The sequence below is a fragment of the Cololabis saira genome, chromosome 2 (assembly GCF_033807715.1).
Source record: "Cololabis saira isolate AMF1-May2022 chromosome 2, fColSai1.1, whole genome shotgun sequence".
NCBI lineage: Eukaryota > Metazoa > Chordata > Actinopteri > Beloniformes > Belonidae > Cololabis > Cololabis saira.
The window spans coordinates 43,859,938-43,882,602 of NC_084588.1; the positions used below are offsets into that span (position 1 = coordinate 43,859,938).

At 41.4% G+C, this 22,665-nt stretch overlaps 1 protein-coding gene across 2 annotated transcripts; it reads right to left on the reverse strand.

The window, feature by feature from the left end:
- Window positions 1-402: 402 nt before the first annotated feature.
- Window positions 403-20,743, reverse strand: chrnb4 (cholinergic receptor, nicotinic, beta 4 (neuronal)). Of its 2 annotated transcripts, XM_061746243.1 has the most exons (6): window positions 20,546-20,743; window positions 9,969-10,114; window positions 8,084-8,128; window positions 7,751-7,860; window positions 4,078-5,131; window positions 403-1,647 (listed from the first exon to the last, which is right to left on the reverse strand). In XM_061746243.1, exons 1-6 carry the CDS (start codon window positions 20,592-20,594, stop codon window positions 1,483-1,485), a joined length of 1,569 nt encoding a protein of 522 aa, XP_061602227.1. In that variant the 5' UTR covers window positions 20,595-20,743; the 3' UTR covers window positions 403-1,482. The 2 variants fall into 2 exon arrangements, with proteins under 2 accessions (XP_061602227.1, XP_061602226.1); XM_061746242.1 differs by lacking the exons at window positions 9,969-10,114; window positions 20,546-20,743 and having other exon boundaries at window positions 4,078-4,286; window positions 4,374-5,131; window positions 8,084-8,137.
- Between the last annotated feature and the right edge of the window lie 1,922 nt (window positions 20,744-22,665).

Consider the following 22,665-nt stretch of genomic DNA (forward strand, 5'->3'; position numbering starts at 1 on the left):
CTTGAGTAACAAACAGCTGCCAAACATCTTACGTTTCGAAGGTTATTCAGCAGATCTATGCATTAGTTGAATCCTAACAGGACTATATTATCTGAAGAGATAAATCCATAAAGATACTGAAATTCTTAGGTAAAAAAACCCCCCAAAGAACAAACATTTAAAGGAATTCGCTATAATGAGACGGTACTACTGCTCATTGATGCAGTTATTGATTTGAAAGTCTACCTACAGTAATGTTGAATGACACCACTAGATTTGTTAGTATTGCTCCAGTTGATAGCGTAATGAAAGATGCTCGTTTTTCTCACTAATAACTTAATTAAAAGGTTATTGAAAAAATGCACTAAATAATCGCTAAAAATGTAAACTGCAGGACTAAACTACAGCAGGTTTGTCTATTAACGCGAACAGTGATGGCAATCTGATGATTTAAAGGAAGATCTCAGAAAATAAACAAACAGTCTGCAAAATCTCTAACGAGCCCAATCAGTACTGTTTATTGAGCAATAAACCTTGCGTGTGAAAGCAACCGGGCACCGCGTTTTCCTCCATTTATTTCCGCGCCCTGCAGTTGACCATCTGTAAATGTTGGCCCTTATCAAAGATCAAGTACAAATGAGTGACCATAAACAACCACATTTTGTTTCCTTTTGTTTCACCTGGACGATTACTTCCAAAAATACTGGACCTTAGTACATTTAAATCATGGTCAGGTCCATAGCTAGCAGTTTCATTGTGTTTTTTTTTCAGCAAATTGCTGTCTTTTATACAATGCATGAAAAAAAATACCTTACCCAGTCCATTTTCATTACAGATACTGACTCTGAGGGGCAGATTTTCTCAGAAGTAAGGCAGATTAGCAAAGTACTTTGGCAAGACACTGACAAAATTAAGACTTGTAGACAATTCATACATTTAATCAGACTAAAAGAGGACATAGATGTGTCTTTATTATAGTTCAGTGAAGTGGTTGCACAAATCAAAAGCTAATCAACATCTAACAGCAGATACACATAACTTTGTAATGTAAGATATATTTCATAAACAGTTCAGCACAATTCAGGGCAGTAAAAGCTGCACTCAGTCCAGTTATGCAAAAAAGACAGCGATGTACTTTCCTCAAAATGCAGGCTACTTAAGCTTGCATGATATTGAATATTAAGATAATTTTATGTCCTCTCTGTGACGGACTGACAACCTGTCCCAGGATGTGTCCCTGCTTTCTACCCCAGGAGAGCTGGGATAAACTCCAGCAGACTCCCATAACCCGTAGTAGGTAGAAAAGGGTAATGCATGGATGGATTTTATTTCCTTTTTCAAAAACTCTATTTGGCCTCCTGTTTTGTTGTTTATAACATTCATTTCAAGCCCTCGTGTCCATGATTCCTGGTCTCTATGCAGGGCTGGATAGCCCTCATAACCATGTTTATCCAAAGAACTTTAATGAAAGCCCTCAAGGTGATCTGTCGCCCTTGATGCTCATCAAATGCGAGGGGTCTCTGAGCTGGGCTGCTGGTTGGGGATAATCTGACTCTGGAAAACAGGCTGGAGGAACAGGCCCAGTGTGCCCACCACGCAGACTATCACGAAGATCCACAGGAACATACGGTCCACCACCATGGCCACATACTTCCAGTCCTCTATCACCTGCAGAAACACACACAAACACACAGAAGTCTGTCCGTATGTCCAGTGTTTTTTTTTTTCATAAAAAGCAAACTTACATGACTGTCTCAGAAAATTAGAATATTGTGATAAAGTCCTTTATTTTCTGTAATGCAAAAATGTCATACATTCTGGATTCATTACAAATCAACTGAAATATTGCAAGCCTTTTATTATTTTAATATTGCTGATCATGGCTTACAGCTTAAGAAAACTCAAATATCCTATCTCAAAAAATTAGAATATTCTGGGAATCTTAATCTTAAACTGTAAACCATAATCAGCAATATTAAAATAACAAAAGGCTTGCAATATTTCAGTTGATTTGTAATGAATCCAGAATGTATGACATTTTTGTTTTTTTAATTGCATTAAAGAAAATAAAGGACTTTATCACAATATTCTAATTTTCTGAGACAGTCCTGTATAAATTGAAGTGCTCATTTTATCAAAATGGAGCAAGAGGAAATATATTAAAACTATATTATTTATATTTATTCCAGAAACACCACTTATACTTGAATATGAACTTTAGAAAAATCATGACATTTCTGTAAATAACCCGTCTCCACATCTCTAAGGACCACATTGTTAAAGCCGTTCTTAAATGTTAGGCTCTTCACTTTCATGTTGATACTGTACATGCCATTTCTTACTTCTTGTTTTATTGGCTTGTTAGAAAGTTGGACTGTTTGGTATTTGTCAGGCCACGGCTACTCTCTAGGGATTTTAACCTTGACTAGCTGTATACGTTGTGTTAAATTAGGCTTATCACCGTTTGGCTCCAGACCCGTAGGTCACTACTAGATTTGTGTTTCCTGCTTCAATAGGATATTTGATGCTGGTTTAAATACAACACTCTTGCACTGAGATCCATTGCCATTTTTGTTTACAAACAGGAAAAAAGATGCTCAAACCAGTACATTTTAAGTAATATCAATACATCCAAAATTACTTTTCTACACTAGAATGTTCTTTTACTTTTCTATTATAGTATACCATATTTTCTGGACTATAAGCCGCTACTTTTTTACTAGGTTTTAAACCATGCGGCTTATACAAAGGTGCGGCTATTCTGTGGATTTTTCTTCCACCGCTCGGGGCGCTCTAACCGGAATTAGAATCAAAACTAAGACAAAATAAATGCAAAGAAGAATACACTACTTCTTCTTTAGCAGATAGAAGTAGGTAGAAGCAGATTTCAAACAGATAAATAGATAAATAAATAACGGTTATTTTCTCTTGGTTCTGACCCGTTTTAATCAGCAAAGTTGCTGCCGTGTTAAAAGACACTGTTAGGAAAGAATCTATTTAGGTACAAACATGTACTTCATTTACAGTTCAAAATCTTTCTGTACATGTAGGAAATATCTAATCTAACAACATAAATATCTGCGGCTTGCATATCTTTTTTTTTAAATAGAGCGGATGCGGCTTGTAAATCTTTTTTTATTTTATTTTTTTTTAAATAGGGCGGGTGCGGCTTATAGTCCAGAAAATACGGTATTTGTTTTATCACCCCAAAAATGTTTGGATGAATCTCTATTATCAAATATATACCCTTCATATTTGCATGACTTTCAAATGTGTAGTAACTCAGTAGTGAATACAAATCTATATTTTAACACCTTAAATGGATTCAACTAGGCATGGGGCGATATACGATATTATCGTATATCGCGATAAAAAACGGCCGCGATAACGTTATCGTGGGGTACTGTAATTATCGCCAAATTTATTTATTTTTTTTTTGTCACACAAGGCTACCAGCCAGGTAGAAGCCAGTATTATTTTTTTCATGTATTTTATTAATATTATTTATTATTATTATTTATTTAATATTTTTTCAGAGAGTAGTACAATCCGTGTGCATTTGACTACTGTGGCACTTTATTTTCACTCAATCTTTGTGTTGGCCATGCAGCTTTTGTTTTGTATACTACAGAGCAGTGCCTTTATTTTATTATTTTTCCAGAGAGCCGTACTAAGTAGCAGGCAGCCAGCCACTGTTAAAGTTTCAGAGAGTAATACAATCAGTGTGCATTTGGCTCTGCTTTGTCACTTTATTTCTATTTGTCACTTATTTCTTTCGACTCTCAGGGAAGTATTTTCTTACAAAAAAAGAAAGTTCAAATAAGTACCGGTACTATAGTTTACACTTTGTAATGCATAACATTTACAGTACACTATTTGTTCTCTACCTCAAGTGTCACTGTGTTGAGAATGATTTGAGAATAAATGTTCTGAAGGAACCAGTGGATCCACGGTTAGTGTTTTTCCTTGCATTTTAAGAATTTTATAAGCGACACGCTAATATCGTAATCGTGATATTTTTGTCCACTAATATCGTGATATGAAATTTTCATATCGTCCCATGCCTAGATTCAACAAGCTCTGAGTGTGTATACATACACTCTGATCGTCATCATCACCCATCATGTGCTCAGCCACGAAGCGCACCCCGCTGACCGCCTCCTGGACGTCAGCAGTCCAGTCGGAGGGGCTTCGGTCCTGGAGGTCCTGGGTGGAATTGAAACCACTGTGAAGGTGATCAGTGGAGCGCGGGTCCCCCTTCCTGCTGCCGTGGCTATATCCCATTGGAAGAGCCACATTTTTGTGTCCTGGAGTGGACAAGGCAGAGTCAGAGGACAGCAGGGCAGAAGACGACAAAGTGAAACAGGTTTTGGGAGAAACTGGGCAATCCAGACCCAGAATGGATTTTCCGGACTGTAGGCACTGCTGCTGACGCGGTTTCTGATGTCCAGGGTAGGTGCGAGGGCGTTTCATGAAGAGTAAGGCGGGCAGTTTCACCAGAAATATCAGCTTGACCCAGGAGGGCATGGTGTGGGTGCTTGGAGAGCGGTGGTGCACATTGAGCACACACACACTAGTGATAATAGAGAAGGTCACCAGCACCATGGTGAACATCAAGTATTTGCCAATGAGGGGCACGTCCAGTGATGTGGGAGGAACAATCTTTGAGATTAAAAGCAGGAACACTGTGAGTGCGAGGAGGACTGAAATGCAGAGGGTCATCTTCTCTCCGCAGTCTGAAGGCAGGTAGAAGACCAGAATGGCCAAAGAGGTTATCAAAATACATGGAATGATGAGGTTTATGGTGTAGAAAAGGGGCTTCCTCTTGATGATGAAGTCATATGTGAGGTCCACATAAGTGGGATCCAGAGGGTTGACCGTCCGTCTGCCTGGTAGTGCCAAGATATCCCATTCCCCACTGGGAGTAAAGTCATCCATGCTGGCCACTTCAGACTTCAGGATCAGGTCAATCTCTGTGTGGTCGTACGTCCATGAGCGGAACTTGAGGGTGCAGTTCTGCTGGTCGAACGGGAAATGCTTGACCTCGATCTTACAGGCGCTTTTATAGATGGCAGGGGGAAGCCAGTTGATGCTGCCGTTGAAAAGGACTATGGCATTGGTGAAGACCGTCACCTCGTAGGTTCCATCGGCACTGAAAGAAAGGAAAGAAATTCTAGAAGTTAGTTAAAGACATTAGTGATGCTCTTATTTTGATGTTTTATTTTGAAAGAGTTTATCTGGTTCCTCTCCTGTTTTCACGTTTTCCACTTCTTTACAATACAGGACTGTCTCAGAAAATTAGAATATTGTGATAAAGTCCTTTATTTTCTGTAATGCAAAAATGTCATACATTCTGGATTCATTACAAATCAACTGAAATATTGCAAGCCTTTTATTATTTTAATATTGCTGATCATGGCTTACAGCTTAAGAAAACTTGTCAGGGTTTGACACTTCCCCCCAGTTTTTGAGTTTTAGTTCTGTCCCTCCTGTTTCCCATTTGCCCTGATTGTGTCTGCACCTGTGTCCCGTCGTGTCTCGTTATCCCCTGTGTATATCTGGTCTTGTCATTCCTTTGTTCCCGTCAGTCCGTACTGTTTCTTCCTCCATGTCTCCTCGCAGTTTTTCCTGATCCTGGTTTTTGTTAATCCTGCTCTGTAGTGCTTTTAGTTCTTTGTTTTTGGTAAATAAACCCTTTTGGTTGAGAACTCCTGCCTCCGGCCTCCTACTCTGCTCTCCTGCGCTTGGGTCCTCAACAACCACATCGCAACAAAACTCAAATGTCCTATCTCAAAAAATTTGAATATTCTGTGAATCTTAATCTGTAAGCCATAATCAGCAATATTAAAATAATAAAAGGCTTGCAACATTTCAGTTGATTTACAATGAATCCAGAATCTATGACATTTTTTTTTTTTTTTTTTTATTGCATTACAGAAAATAAAGAACTTTATCCCAATATTCTAATTTTCTGAGACAGTCATGTACATACCTGTCAAGTTTTGGATTTAAAACTAAGGGAAATTTTCCACCAGCCCAACCCATGTCCAGTATTCCTTACATTTTAAGACAGGTTTACAAGAAATCTAAAATTACTTCCTGTCGACCACTGACAAACTACAATTATGTGCTCAGAACCTGATAGGCCGACCTTTGTTGACACTGAAATCCTGTGGACATTCTTATGTATTCAATTCCTACAATGGAGCCTAAATGAAAACACAAAAGTGAAATAAAGCACATTTATGTATTTTAAATATTTTCAGTTTATATACACATTGTCTTCAAATGAAACATTTAAATTTATCTTTTAATTTGTCATTTTCACTCATGTGGCTCTCTGGTATTCACTGACTGATGACACAGACGCAGGTTTCTGTGCCTCTAGCTGCGCTGGTGCTGCTGACTGACATCTTTCTTCCCCCGTGAGAGACACTAAAATCACAGTTACTCATCTTTCAGAATGGATAACTGAGCCCAATCCTGCTCCTCTTTAGGAAAGTAAATTCACTATCCCATTTTTAGAGATATTTACACAAATTCCTCGCTTTTTTGGCAGAAATGTCTTCTCTCTTCTCTTGGATTTGTTTTTTTCGAGTTTGCTCCCATTGTCACCACTAACCTCGCGAAAACTGCCACCCAGGTTATAGCAGTTCCCGTGAGGCTAGTGACAATTCCGTCTGGAGAGGGACAGGAATGCTTAATAAAAAATATTATATTATAAAACGGTAAATTTACAGGAAAATACTAATACGGGAGGACGGCAGGAAAGAGGGATAAAATACCGTAGTTTCCTGGCCAAAACGGGAGACTTGAAGGGCATGACAGTAATGTCGGAGTGAAGTCACTGACAATGTGAGTCTATAATAATGTGCAATGAATGTGTTTTAAAGCATTAGCATAAGCTGGAATAAGCATGGTTTGAGCTCATGTTTGGGATGGTGTGACTGCTAATATTCATTCATATAGAGTTTATAGGAGGAGTGTTACAGAGATAAAACAGCTAATGATAATACCCAGACGGTTAACATGTATTTGGATGAACAGTATCTTTCATATAGCTACAATTTATTTACTGTAGTTAATTTATAACAGTACACTATAATTAAGAGTTTATGTATTCTTATTTCAGAAACTGCTCTTCTCCTTAGTACTCTGTACCGGAAACCATGTTAATACTTCAGTCATTCAGTAAAAATTACTGAAAAAACATTACATTCAAAAGAACAATTAAAGCCTGTATGTTAAGTAAATATAATGAAATATGTTAGTTTGATTGACATACCCATAGATGGCGATAATTTTATTTTATTTTATTTTTTTATTCACTAAGTTGTTGTTGTTTTTTTTTTTTTTTTTTTTTTTTTTTTAATTTATGATATTTGTGAAGTTATTTCTTGGAAAAAGGGGCAGATCAGATAAGATCTTTCTTCTTTCTGCTCCCTTTTCATTCACAATTTAAGAACATTTGTATTTGTATTGAATTGTTTTATTTTTTTTGAATGAAATAAAGAATAAATGAAATGAAAAATCTGAAATTCATCAGATGACTGGTGTGCTCTCTGACCAGAGCACTTCAGTGGTCAAATAATCTGGAAACCAGATATCAGAGAGCTAAATCCTCAACACTTAAATTGTCTACAATACAATCTGTGTAACTCAGACGGGAGTCAGTGGACGCTCATCTGAAGGGGGAAATCTGCATTTCCAAGCATTTCAGCTGAATGTTGCATCATCACAAAGAAAAAGGAGACACCACAAGAAGACTTACTTGTTGTAAAGGACAATATCCGGGAGCCAAATGTGTTTCGATGGAATACGCAGCTTGTCGATACCTTCGTACTTCGCCGGGTCCCATGACAACCTGTAATCAACCCAGTGCTGTGGAGACAGGAGCACCCGGTCATAAAGTCTTCCAACAATACCAACTCAGATCTAATTTCATGCCTCATTATCAGTAAAATATGTTTTAAGAACAATTACAGAGACAGTTTGTTCCACATTGAGAAAGGAAGAGTGGACATGGTTAAATTCAAGTTCAGAGGGAAGGGCAATTTCCTGAGAGTTTGTGAGAGAACGTCACTCGGAGCTCCACAACACTTACCTGAGTGAGCCAGACGTTTGTGGTCATGATCTGCTCTCGTTCATTCTGAAAAGGTTCACATTGGGAAAAGAGTATTTTTAATTACAGCTTTCAGGCACACATACAATAACTGACCTGGAAGGAACAGCAACGCTGTGGGATGTTTTGATCACACAACTTTGTTCATGCATTGCTTTTTAGACCTGACTGAGCATTACTTAATTCGCTATTTGTTTTTTAATCTCCTTCTTTTTGTTTAGTTTTTTACAAAGTGTTTACCAGTTTTTTACATCTGACAAAAGTCCTTTAGAAGAGAGAAAAATTTAGTTAAAGTTTGGACCAATCATGGCTTATCTTAAAAAGGACTTCCTTACAAAGTGTCTACCACGTGTGAGATTTCTGTTCTGTCTGCCTCACTGAGTGACAAGACTTGACAAATGAGACAAATGTGGAGTAGATACAAACGTATTACTTTCATAACGGTGGCGGTGACATGATAAAATGCCTGGCTGGTGTCCATATAAATGAATCTCACAATGAGACTGAGCTGTAAAATCAATGGTTATGACAGCATGTCAGACTGTATCAAAGAGCTAAGAAATCAGTGCCCACTTGACTTGATACTTATATATATATATATATATATATATATATATATATATATATATATATATATATATATATATACTTTTTTTTTTTTTTTTTTTTTTTTTTTTAATTTCGAATCCAGAAGTTATAGATCATAGAAGGAAATACTCTTTACAGAATGATTTAAAGAAATTTACAAATTTACTTAGGTTCAAAAAACTGTATAAAGATAAAATATTTATGTATATGTGGTTGGTTTCTATTTAAGTGTATATTTTATTGTAAATATTGGTTACATTGACTGTTCTTTTTGTTTTGGTATTGAATAAGGGGGAGGTAAAATAAGACTCGTCTTCATCCTGCTCCTTTTCGGTCATGGGTGTGTAGATTGAAGTGTACAAATGTATTACTGTAATATTGTCAACTATGCACTACCATGCACGAAATAAATAAATAAAATAAAATTAGAAAAAAAAAATACATATGTTTTTGATCACTGGTCATAATATTTTCGAATATAGAAAATGTTTATTTAAAAAAATTAAGTCCTGGAGGAGAATGTAAAATGAAGATGAATAAAGAAATAAAATAAACAAGGAAATACATAATTCAGCAGGATGCGTTTTAGAATAGAGCCGTCATGGGATTGTGAAGGATCTAAATGTGTGGTCACATTCTGCCGTTCAATCATAACATCAGCTTTCAAGGGCGGAAAAAGAAAAAAAGCAGGAGGACACAGGCCAGTAGGCCCATGACATTTATATAGTAGTCCAGTGTGGTTAACATATTGCATTGTCATCACACTGATATAACATACAGTTCCAATAAAGCAATACCAAATGGCAATTATTCCCAACGGACGCAATGCAAACCCATAAAATGAGGCTGAGCCTCCTCTCTTGGACGCCAACTAGGAGGAGCCTTCCCCGTAAATCAGCAGGAAGCCTCGATCACTGTAGCTAAAACAGCTTTATGACCCCTTTTAATCCAATGTGCTGAAGTTTCAATCTGGACGTGACAGAAGCCGAGATCACAGCTGACCAGATCTATTCTCCATTTCATCCATCCATTTCAAACTATGGCCCTGAAGAAGAGGCTGCGTTGTAATTAAGTGCTCTCTCAAAGGTTTGTGGCTCCTCCTCGGGCTTTTTAATCATTCTCTCTCTTTTATCCTGTCTTACTTTTCCTGTCTCTCTCTTTTGTCTCTACCGCACATCATCACGCCATCTCCCAGAGGCACATATGCTTAGCTGCATACATACAGTATAAATGACTATACCTGCATCTCCGTGGTTTAAATACTGTATGTGTCCCTTACCACGCTGATGAGCTGTGCTAGCGATACTTGCAGCTTCACTGTGACTCTCTCCGTCCTGTTGACAGCCGGGCGGATGAGTGGATTGTAGCGATCCTCTCCCAACAGCCGGTTCATCAAACGCTCCTCTGATTCAGCACTACTGCTACCTGGTAAAACAGTTTTGCTCATTTATTTCAATTGCCACTTTGAACGTGCACAACACATTTGCTTCGAGACAGAAATTCACAAAATGACACCCCTTCACTGGTATCTGAAATCATTTGATACACATGCAGTTAGCTTTTTGGTGTAAATACTTTTACGGTGTGTCCCAATACTCCCCCTCGCCCTCGTTTTGATCCCTCCCCTTAGATTTTGCGCGTTCCCGTGAGGGTAGTGGTGTCCCAATTCCTCTTTTCACCTAAGGGGGGTGGGCATAACGAGGGGGAGTGGCTGAGAATAGCCTCTTCACAGAGTGTTTTCAGATGCACCCTAGTTTGATCTAGGGACCATAAAATTACCCAGAATGCTTTTCATCGTCATTTGCAGATTGAATCCACAAAAAAAACATGGCGGAGATTTCTTATTTTTTAGTGAATAAAATCAATATTTTGAGTTAGTTTCTGCATAAAAATGCGTTTTGATTACATTTCCAGCGAGAAATATATATTTTACTTTCATAATATCACTCAGTGAATGTACATAATCCCTTTTTTGTCCGTTGTTCGCGAAGATCGTGCCGGAATAAAGGCTGTTAGGTTACGCCGTAGGTTACGTACCCTATGCCGTAGGCTCTGCGTCGATTTAACGCGGACCCATAAGCTCCGGAGCCGGCAGGCAGAAATCTCCAAATTTTCGGAGCAAATTTCTTAACAGGCGTAGCTACAACTGTTAGATTTCATCTATTAAACCAACATCTTCCTAAATTATTTATTTCAGCCAGCGTAATTCTCAACAGAGCTGCAGGTTTCTCTCCCAGGACGACGGAGCAGGTTGACCCGGCGATCACGTCTGTACTCGGGCTGTGAGCTGCTGCCGGGGCCGGCGGCTCTTCTCATCTCCGAAAACGTCGAGTCAAATTTCTTAACAGGCGTTATTTGGATAAACTGAGCCCAGGTTGGGGATCTTAACGGTTACTTTTACGCCAGAAAAAATATTAAAACTTAATAAAGTGGTGTTGTGCAACTCATAGGTAGCTTGGCTGTTCAGTTATCGAAGGGTTATTAATAAATATTATTCATAATTATTAATAATTAATAAAGTCGACTATTTATCAAATTGAATGACCAATATGATAAATAAAATCCTCGGGGCACCACCCTGTTCCTTAAGCAGGGAAATGATAACTTTTACAGCAGAAAATCAGTCTCAGAAATTAAGGTTTATGCCTAATACAGTAATTGAAGGGTGAGATCCGAACACTAGGCTCTGTCAAACAAATCAATTGTGACCAAAATCTGCATGAAATAACGACAACCACAATAACGACAAATCAATCAGAATTTATTTACATATAGGTGTCAAAAGATGGTAAACGGAACACCCCAATAAATCCTGATGGCACACTACGTAAACAGGGACAGAAATTATACAATGCAAAAGTTCCAGTCATCTGTGTGGGGTGTGACTAGTGTGTGTGTGTGTGTGTGTGTGTGTGTGTGCGTGTGCGTGTGTGTGGGTGTGTGTGTGTGTGTGTGTGTGTGTGTGTGTGAGTGTGTGTGTGTGTGTGTCTGCGTGCGTGTCTGCGTGCGTGTCTGCGTGCGTGTGTGTGTGTGTGTGTGTGTGTGTGTGTGTGTGTGTGGGATCTCAGACTGGCTCGGGAATTTATGACCGAGGGGAGCGTCTGTGTGTGTGTGTGTGCGTGTGGGGGGGGTTAGTACGAGAGGAAGAGAGAGAGATACCGAAGAAAAGTACAATAATAGACACTCTTAAATAATTTCTCACTACCAGAAACCCAAGACCTTCTGATCTTTCCCACACAGAAATGCCCCAATGTGAAACTAAACTTCACACGTGCGCTCTGGTCATCCAACCGGGAAATCTAGAAGGGCCTTGTTTTCGGTTGTCGAGAAGCATGTCATAACGATCCAGCAATGTGGATGCAGCCGTAGACAAATAAGAAGATAAACAAAACACTTAAGTTAATAAACACAACTATGACGGGATCAGCAGTCCAGCTCACAGCGTAAACTAACTTTTAAAGTGTATTACTAAGTTTTCCCTGCCCAGACATCAAAAACAGCCTCTTACGTGAACCTTTGCAGTTGAAGAAAAAAAAAAAGGGTGGTCGGTCAGCGTTCCCTGGGGAACAGCTGGGTGTTTACGCTCAGCAGGCGATCCTGATAAAGCGGCTATCACTCCCTCCTGTGTCCTTGCTGCGGATGAGGGGAAAGGCAGCTGGATGAGGGGACAGCAGCTGGGCACAGCACTTGGCTTCCTTCAACTTCGGATCGGCGTCGCGTTCACGTCGAGTCAATGCAGGGTCCCTAGTTCGGCTTTCTGGGCTCGGAACTGCGTGGGTCGCTCGTGCAGCGCTGCAAAACGGACGCTCCTTCGTTCACGAAGGAGAAAGCCGGCCATTGGCTACAGCAGAGACCTGTGGGTGAGAAGGAGGAAGCAGAAAAAAGAGAGAAGAAGCCGGAGAGAGGGGGGTCTCCTCTTTTATAGCTGCATACAGGAAGTTGATACCCCTTCCTGCAGCTTGGGGTCCTTGTCCAATCAAAGTGTGGTGCCTTATCACCAAGAGGGTCACATATGCAAATCCTGGTGTCCATGGGGTCTTTCCGTTCTCCAGACCACGCTGGAGGTGTCGTAAACTCACCATGAGGCAGGGATCATGAGACTTTAGCTTTGCTTCGGCCCTTTACTGGTCCAAAATAAATGTTCACCCAATCATAAATGTCATGAATTCATAACCATATGGACGGTGGTCCAACATCCCCCCTTAGATTTGATGGCGGGAATGCAGGGTCTGGTTGTCAAATCTACCAACGGTGCAACAGTCCATGTGATGCAGTCCTGGTTGGCAGAGGGGCACAGTACTTAAAAGTTCAGAGGTTAGCATAGCGCTGGAGGCTTTGTCTGGGCAGAGGTGAGGCACGTCTGGGCAGACGGAAATACGCTATGCTATATGAGACTAGGGTATAAAACATAACAATAAACATAAAACATAAAACATATAGAAACGATAAGGGATTCGATTATGCAGTTCAGTGTCATTACTAGCAGAATGAGGTAGATAAAGATAAAAAGAAGGGAGGTTAGTTAGGTTACGGACCCTCGATACGTAACTGCCAAAAGCAGACCAGGCTCAGTGGGTGTTCACTACGTGTTAATCCCTTGGCAGAGCGGTGCTGAGGAAGGAAACGGATCGGAGGGGGTCCGTCCTGTAACAGAACCGACCTCGGGTAACGGAAGAAGAAAGTCTTATTCCCTAACAATTTAATCATTCTGCGATTAATTGCTAGACCCGGAAAAACAAAAACAGAACAAATGAAATAAAATTGTGAGTGTAGGCCTGAGTTTTACTTACACCCCAAGATCCCTGTCCCCCCCCCTTTTTCAGGGGTGGGGGGATTTGCACTTCTGGGTCAGAAGTTGTCAGTCAGCTGCAGACGATTCATGCAGCTCGTTCAGTGCTCTGGCCAACAGGGTATATATGGCACTCCCCCGGCCTGCTGATCTACGACGTCTGCGCCGTCTCTTGGGCTGTACGTCAGCACCGGGGTGGAGCACCTCTCTGTCGCTCTGTGGACAACTGTCAGAATCTACAGTGGGACGTCTCTGTGTTTCCCACGCCAGCTCAGCATACCTGCGGATTCCCCGCATGTTGAGATCTCGCCTCCTGCTGCAGTAAAGAGTTACCTTACATCGCACGCTTTCGTGGAGGTTGTGGAGAAAGAGAGACTTGAAATGACTGTCTTCATCCAAACCTGGAGTGTTGCGTCCCTGGAAAAACGCAGCTCTCAGACGCCAGTAATAATCTTTGGGGGTTTCTGACTCCTGGTGCTTAATCGAAGAAGCCGCCAGAGTAGCTGAAGCCCAGTCGGTTTCAGAAAAGTACTCCTCTAGCAAAGCCTGACGGAGTGCTTCATAGCAGTCTCTGGTTTTAGCTGGAAGGGATCTTATGAAAACACGAACGCTCCTGGCTGTGGTTTTCCAAAGAAGCTTTACCTTCTCGCTAGAGGATGCATGAGGTAAATCTCGGAGGCTATCCTGAACCTCATCGAGATAATTCTCAATATTTGACCCTGGATCATCCGGGTCAAAGTGTTCTATGTCACTGGCCAGGGACTCAAGGTCACGGAGACGCAAGCCTTGTCTATGTGGCGGGCCAGGGTCGTCTGGTCCACCAGAACATTCCTGATACACCTGGTCCCTGTGCCGAGAAGAATAATTAGTTCTTGTCTGTTGTGGAACAGGTAGGTCAAAGTGGGGGTTTAAACCACCTGACACAAGTTTTTGTCCATCAGGGAAAGGTTCCCGGAAATTTGGATTTACGGCCTTCAGATTATGAGGCTGGCCGCATTTCGGGCTCAGCATCTCTTCTTGAACACGCGGAGCAGTGGGCCTGAGGGTGAAGGGGGGGGCACGCTTTAAGTCTGACCCCCCTTTCCTCATTTTGCACCTCGGTGGCTGCACTTTCATTTCATCCCAGGTGATAAGGTCTGGAACGGTGTCAGTAGCGTTTGGGCTACTGGCTGTCCCCCTGGGCTCAGACGGGATAAGCAGGTTAACTGCTGGATCCTTTCTCTGGCCCCCTGCTGGCCGTGGGTCAGTGTGAGATTGGTCACGCCTTTCATCACACTTCTGCAAATTGTTAATGATCGGGACACGGGAGAGTTGATCTACTTTAATTTCTGATTCGAGCCTTGGCTCGCGGTTCACATGCTTGTTTTCAACCCATCGTGGCTCCATTTTCTCGGAGCTTCGAGTGGACCCGTTACAGGAGTCCAGTGACTGCTGACGAAAGTCCAGCGACTGCTGGCGGAGACTAAGCGACTGCTCATAGAGGCTTACTGCCTTCTCCCGGAGGCTAAGTGCGTGCTCACGGAACAGCCATGTCTTTTCATGGCGTTCCTCCACGTGGCTGAACTTATGTGACTGGAGCCGGGTTTTGCAACTAAGCACATCAGAGAAGAATGCTTCTCTGGAAGAATTCTTAATTAAAGAGATCAACTCCCGTGTCCTATCACCAGCGTTACGTTCATAATTATGGACGTTATTCACCTCCTCTGAGGCGCATCGACTAGTTTCTCGGATTCGTGCTTGAGCCTCTCTTAACAGGCTTTTCAAGCGTTCAATCTCTTCCTGCGCATCGCAGTGCGCCAACACTTCCCCCTCGTATTTTTGTCGCCACCTGTGTTTGTTTTCCCCCGCATGGAGTTCTGCCTTACGTTGCCATAGCAACGCCAGTTTACCCGGAACGTTGGCTACACGGGCTTTTTTATACGGTTTCTTGGCGAAGCTAGTGAGCTCTGCTATCCTCCCTTCGCAGGTCTGGAGGTCATAGTTATTTATTATGCTCAGCTCATCTCTGGGTATTTCCATAATGCGTGCAATTACTTCTTGAGTGTCGGTAAAAGTGACGCTGGGGGAAGCCTCGGCCCCCCCTTCATGGTTACCTGGGCTAGTCATCGCGCGTCTGGCCAGGGGACCCGGGACTGAAGGGAACCTGGCGAAAAGCTTCCTATTCAAACGGAACTTGCCTGATGGTCCTTCTAGTCAACCTCTGGTCACCTCTGCTGGCTCTGCGTCCAAATGCGATGAGTTTCCTGCCCTGTGCACCACACGCAGTTCACGAAACGGACACCAGTGTTTCGCTTGCGACTCTGCCAAGAGATTAACACTCAGTAATGAAGTAGATTCACGTTATCACCCAGATTAGGAGGAATGAGACAATAAATGAAGCATGAGAGACTCTGATATGTGCCTGAAAGCAGTTGGGTTCTTGGTTATCATTAAAGGAATCGAGATAACCTTGGAAGCAAAAGAAAAATAAAAGAATCAATAAAGTGGATTAAAATTTAAATGCCACCCAAATTAAAGATTCAATTTAACAAACACAATAGAAATTAATCCGAAAGATTAATAACTCACATGGGGTAATCCCGACAAAATTCTATTAATAGAATTTAAAGAACTTGAAGCAAAACCAACCATTAACTTCAGTGAAGCAGTAGCCTTAGCTTCAGTGAAGGTTGCAGAGGAAAATTAATCAAACAGATTAATAAAAGTAGTGATAGAAATAAACGTTCAAGTTAATAAACTTAAAGAACTTAAAGCGACCAACCCTTAGTGAAGTGAGGTTGCCATTAACAGGTTTTAAAATAACCGTAGGAATCAGATAATGAGAGGGGAAGAAAAATGGAAAAATAAAAATATTTTCTTTCCCGACCAAAATTAATGTTCTGTTATTTCATACAAATTCAGTCACAATGTCGTTATTAGAGCCCCACACGGGCGGACCATTTATGTTGTGCAACTCATAGGTAGCTTGGCTGTTCAGTTATCGAAGGGTTATTAATAAATATTATTCATAATTATTAATAATTAATAAAGTCGACTATTTATCAAATTGAATGACCAATATGATAAATAAAATCCTCGGGGCACCACCCTGTTCCTTAAGCAGGGAAATGATAACTTTTACAGCAGAAAATCAGTCTCAGAAATTAAGGTTTATGCCTAATACAGTAATTGAAGGGTGAGATCCGAACACTAGGCTCTGTCAAACAAATCAATTGTGACCAAAATCTGCATGAAATAACGACAACCACAATAACGACAAATCAATCAGAATTTATTTACATATAGGTGTCAAAAGATGGTAAACGGAACACCCCAATAAATCCTGATGGCACACTACGTAAACAGGGACAGAAATTATACAATGCAAAAGTTCCAGTCATCTGTGTGGGGTGTGACTAGTGTGTGTGTGTGTGTGTGTGTGTGCGTGTGCGTGTGTGTGTGTGGGTGTGTGTGTGTGTGTGTGTGTGTGTGTGTGTGTGAGTGTGTGTGTGTGTGTGTCTGCGTGCGTGTCTGCGTGCGTGTCTGCGTGCGTGTGTGTGTGTGTGTGTGTGTGTGTGTGTGTGTGTGTGGGATCTCAGACTGGCTCGGGAATTTATGACCGAGGGGAGCGTCTGTGTGTGTGTGTGTGCGTGTGGGGGGGGTTAGTACGAGAGGAAGAGAGAGAGATACCGAAGAAAAGTACAATAATAGACACTCTTAAATAATTTCTCACTACCAGAAACCCAAGACCTTCTGATCTTTCCCACACAGAAATGCCCCAATGTGAAACTAAACTTCACACGTGCGCTCTGGTCATCCAACCGGGAAATCTAGAAGGGCCTTGTTTTCGGTTGTCGAGAAGCATGTCATAACGATCCAGCAATGTGGATGCAGCCGTAGACAAATAAGAAGATAAACAAAACACTTAAGTTAATAAACACAACTATGACGGGATCAGCAGTCCAGCTCACAGCGTAAACTAACTTTTAAAGTGTATTACTAAGTTTTCCCTGCCCAGACATCAAAAACAGCCTCTTACGTGAACCTTTGCAGTTGAAGAAAAAAAAAAAGGGTGGTCGGTCAGCGTTCCCTGGGGAACAGCTGGGTGTTTACGCTCAGCAGGCGATCCTGATAAAGCGGCTATCACTCCCTCCTGTGTCCTTGCTGCGGATGAGGGGAAAGGCAGCTGGATGAGGGGACAGCAGCTGGGCACAGCACTTGGCTTCCTTCAACTTCGGATCGGCGTCGCGTTCACGTCGAGTCAATGCAGGGTCCCTAGTTCGGCTTTCTGGGCTCGGAACTGCGTGGGTCGCTCGTGCAGCGCTGCAAAACGGACGCTCCTTCGTTCACGAAGGAGAAAGCCGGCCCTTGGCTACAGCAGAGACCTGTGGGTGAGAAGGAGGAAGCAGAAAAAAGAGAGAAGAAGCCGGAGAGAGGGGGGTCTCCTCTTTTATAGCTGCATACAGGAAGTTGATACCCCTTCCTGCAGCTTGGGGTCCTTGTCCAATCAAAGTGTGGTGCCTTATCACCAAGAGGGTCACATATGCAAATCCTGGTGTCCATGGGGTCTTTCCGTTCTCCAGACCACGCTGGAGGTGTCGTAAACTCACCATGAGGCAGGGATCATGAGACTTTAGCTTTGCTTCGGCCCTTTACTGGTCCAAAATAAATGTTCACCCAATCATAAATGTCATGAATTCATAACCATATGGACGGTGGTCCAACAGTGGCATATTAACAGCACTACAGCTGAAATTAAAACAGCTTTTGACTCTCAGCTTCCTGATCAGGTTAGGGATGAAAACGAGGGGGAGTAGGAGAAATGGGACAGGCACCTGGGCCAAGTGCCCTAGATGTCAAGTGCCCTAAAATTTCCCCCTTCTTTTTTAGGGAGTAGGGAAGAAAAGAAGAGCGAGTGAAGAAAAGAAGGGCGAGTGAAGAAAAGTAGGGGGAGTATTGGGATTGGGCCTTATACAATGCCGTTTCCAGAATGATTTTTAAAAATCAGAAGTGGTAACTAACACCACTTTGTCATTCCTGCAGGTAACCACAGAATGTAAGACGATGCACCAACCTGGACTCAAACGGATACATGACATAATGATAAAACATGAAGATGGCACAAAGGACACATAACAGCACCTTATGAAATTATAAAAATTCAATTAGTATATTTTTGGTTGTTAATTAATCTAGATAAATTCCCAGAGTATCAAATGGTGCTAAGCCCATGGAGTGTCTGAGATTTGCACGGTGTGCCATCAGACTACCCGTACGACGGCCTCAACAACAGCACTCACTGAAGCCAGATTTAAAACACACCTCTTCAATGCACTGATCAAATACATGAGATAATGACTCAAAAACACACAAATATATTCACCTGCATTGCACTGAATTGAAATCAGCCATGCTGGCAGAATTGCAGTGGAAAATATATTAATTTGAGTAGTTGGGTTTGATCAGAAGAGGAACTGTAGAAGAGCCTGTGCTTGCTAAGATTCAAACTGCGCATCATTACCAGCCAAAGGATTCCTGCAGGGAATCCATTTGGTTTGCAGGGTGGGGTGAAGCACAAGTCTGCCCCCCCACAGCTCGGTGCATGCTGCCATGACTGTGCCTTTGTCAGTCCCTTGGCTCGGCTCCCAACCGACTGGACTTCCACGGCACAAATTCAACAGATGGTGTGTTGTCAAAGCTCTGGGAAAACAGAGTCAAACAAGCTCTTCCTCCCCAAAAGGTGAAGGCCACTTGCAAAACAGTCGATCCAGCAAAGCTCATCTGCTGTGAATAAACCCCACACGAACAAATACCACGATGGCACACGTGTGCAGATTTAACTGGAAAAACAAACATCCTCCTGTAAGCGTGTCGTTGACATTACACCGACTGAAAGTGAGGTCAGGTGTGTTAATGTAATGTAATGCTAGAGTGATCCTTTTTGGAGTTGAAAAGGTCATTGTGTTCAGCACTCTGTAAAATAATTTATTCTACAAAAATGTTATACAGCCTGAGAACCGAGGTTAAAACTGTGAGTGCAAAGAGAAGTGGATATGTTTTCCTTTCTTTTGGTCTTTTATAGTCCTCTTCCTGTAATAATCTGAATTAATAAAACTAAAACATTAATCTCTTCTTCTTTTGTTCCAGTGTTCTCTAACTCAATGCCTTATACGGGAAAAGGCAGTATAGTATACAGGACTGTCTCAGAAAATTAGAATATTGTGATTTTCTGTACTGCAATTAAAAAAACAAAAATGTCATACATTCTGGATTCATTACAAATCAACGGAAATATTGCAAGCCTTTTATTATTTTAATATTGCTGATCATCGCTTACAGCTTAATAAAACTCAAATATCCTATCTCAAAAAATTTGAATATTCTGGGAATCTTAATCTTAAACTGTAAGCCATAATCAGCAATATTAAAATAATAAAAGGCTTGCAATATTTCAGTTCATTCGTAATGAATCCAGAATGTATGACATTTTTGTTTTTTGAATTGCATTACAGAAAATAAAGAACTTTATCACAATATTCAAATTTTCTGAGACAGTCCTGTAAACCTTTTCCTTTGTGATTATCAAAATTTTAAAAAATTAGACTTTAATTAAAAAAAAAGACTTTTACACTTTTGTCATTTCATCAATTAGACCCATCCATGTCAGGCAAAACACAAACTCTTTGGTTATAAAATCACATAAAATACAAAGAGATGATTTTAAGAAGGACTGTGTCACCGTGCTGAATATTATAAACCATCACATGAGATATCAATGCTCTTTCCGTCATTACAGGCCACATTTGTTAGCATGAGTGACTCATTGCTCCTAAATTAGGAAATCATTCAATCTCAACTTCAAAATATGTTAAACTTGTGTAATAAATATTTGAGCATGCCTATAACTTTGTGCCTATGTGCGTTTAACTCAAAACCTAACAAATTTTCTGCCATTCAACTTGGCCAGACGAAATGGATGGATGGTGTTTTTTTTCTTTTACCAAATTGATCAGAAAAAATACCATACCATGGCAGACCTGTCTGCACTAATCGATGTAGACAAATAATGTAAAGGAAAGGCAACTTACAGTGAATCAAGGCGAAAAGGCATGCAGGGATGAGTAGAACCCGAGTCATCTTGACGGAATCATCTGGTCCGAGGGAGTTGTCGTCGGAGAGAAGCCCAAAAGCATCCGTGCGCAGCGCTCTTCCCCCGGGACATGCCGGGCTCTGCCAACTCGGGTCGGAAACTTTACCAGCACTTCACTGAGGTTCGCTGCCCCATCACTGGGATGTTTCACAGCCAGCCCGTCCGCCAGCTTCTCCGTGCGTCCACCGCACCGACCTCAAGGCTGATTTATGGTTCCGCGTTACACCAACGCAGAGCCTACGCCGTAGGGTTACGCGTACGGTGCGCGTCGGTGTAACGCGGAACCATAAATTAGGCTTCAGGGCTCTGTGCGCTCCGGTGCCGTGCGGCGTCCAGCCCTGCTGGCGCTGCGCTCTCTGCTCCCTGCAAGTCCTGCAAGTCCTGCAGCCATCATGGGTGCAGATCCCGGGGGGGATGGGGGGGACATGAACAGATGAACAATTGAACAATTGAACAAATGTATTTTCAGACTTAAAGGTTAAATATGTAGAATATTTATTAAAAATATATTTCTAAAAAAATAATACATCCACAGTGCGTTTTGAGTTGTACAGAATGAAAGTATTACTACTTACCCAGGGGGCAAAACCCCATTTTTTGGGAAAACAGACATGGAGCGTTGTAAAAGGTTTGACACCAGAAATGATATCTAGGACCTTCAAGGATCACAACCTGGGTGGACAACCCGGTCAACTAGCTGCTGGAAAGCTACAGGGGGCCAAAAACCCTCTTTTTGGGACATTTTCCAGGCGAAATTATGTATCTGCAAATATTTAGGTACTACAATGGCATTAATAGTCATAGAACTATAAAATTTGGCAGAGAGTATGTTGACACATAGGGGAAGACAGGAAAATAATATTCTGGGCCTTGCTGCAACTCTATTTTAAGATATCACTCTCAACATCCCAAAAAAGACAAAAAAAAGTACTGCTCGCCTAACAAATTCTCATGAAAATCAATATTTTTCAGTACTTTATGGAGAATATCTATGCCTACCATGTATATAGAAAACTTCCTTAATTCATAAGCTTTCATTTGAGTCCAAGATGGCCTTTCTATCTCGAAAGCTGCACTAGCTGTGGCCAAATGTCTGCTCTATATCCCAAATCGAGAATTGTACTGAAACTGAATTTCTAGTCAGTGTTCCACGAGATGAGGTCAAGTGCTATTTCTTCTTCTATCATTTGAATAACATCCTATATTGATACTTAGATATTGATGATAATAAGAAACAAAATTCCTGTCAGCAAAATATTTATTTTCATTTGGCTTTTCATAAATTGAATACAAAATAGCCATTTTCGTGGCCAGAACTAGATTGTGATTTTAAAAAAAGAAAAGAAAAAAAAGTAAACTGACATAATACATGTCCAAATTACAGCAGGTATAACAGGTTTTAGTATCAGTGTCTAGTTTTCTGATTCACTGCTGCTGCCAATGAACTCCAATGTGACTGTGTTTAATCTGTTGCATCTGGTTGTCAGTCCCTGGCAACTGCACCATATGTAGCATGGAACTCCCTTCTTTGCACAGGAACAGTTCTTCTGGCAACCTTTGACACATCCACATGAGATTGTCTTGTTCATTGACACAGGCCAGGCTGGCTTTGTAGAAGAGATGGGAACTGCTTTTCCATTATCCATAGACCATCCAAATTCTGTGCACAAGGGAATTTTTGGCTTGGATATGTGTGCACTCTTGTCAATAAGTGTTGCTAGAGCAGCCCTTTTCAGGTGAAGGAGAAATGCTTCTTCTGTTGGGGGTAGTAGCTTTAAGAGTGTTGATCTGTTGTTCAGGAACTTGTATGCTCTCAGTTTGCCCAGATCTGAATCCTCAAAATGATCGGCTGTGGCTGTATACACAGCTATGGTGAGGTCCCGTGCCTGATTAAGGACGTCATCTGTTATGGCATCGGTTGGGTTCTCAACAAATTCTTCCAGTGCTGGTATGTCCAGAATCATGCTTCTCTTAAACCACGCCTTCTTTCCACTGAAATATGGGTAACTAGTTGTATCTCTGCCACTCAGACTGTGGACAAAGGGCATTGCACAACAC

Bases quoted from the DNA above. Each gene is read 5' to 3' on its own strand.
- chrnb4 (XM_061746243.1), bottom strand. From the start codon at position 20,594: ATGACTCGGGTTCTACTCATCCCTGCATGCCTTTTCGCCTTGATTCAC. The intron at 10,115-20,545 runs GTAAGTTGCCTT...CTGTTTTACCAG, and splicing joins CCTTTTCGCCTTGATTCACT to GTAGCAGTAGTGCTGAATCA. The intron at 1,648-4,077 runs GTATGTATACAC...GTGTTTCTGCAG, and splicing joins GTGATGATGACGATCAGAGT to GTGATAGAGGACTGGAAGTA.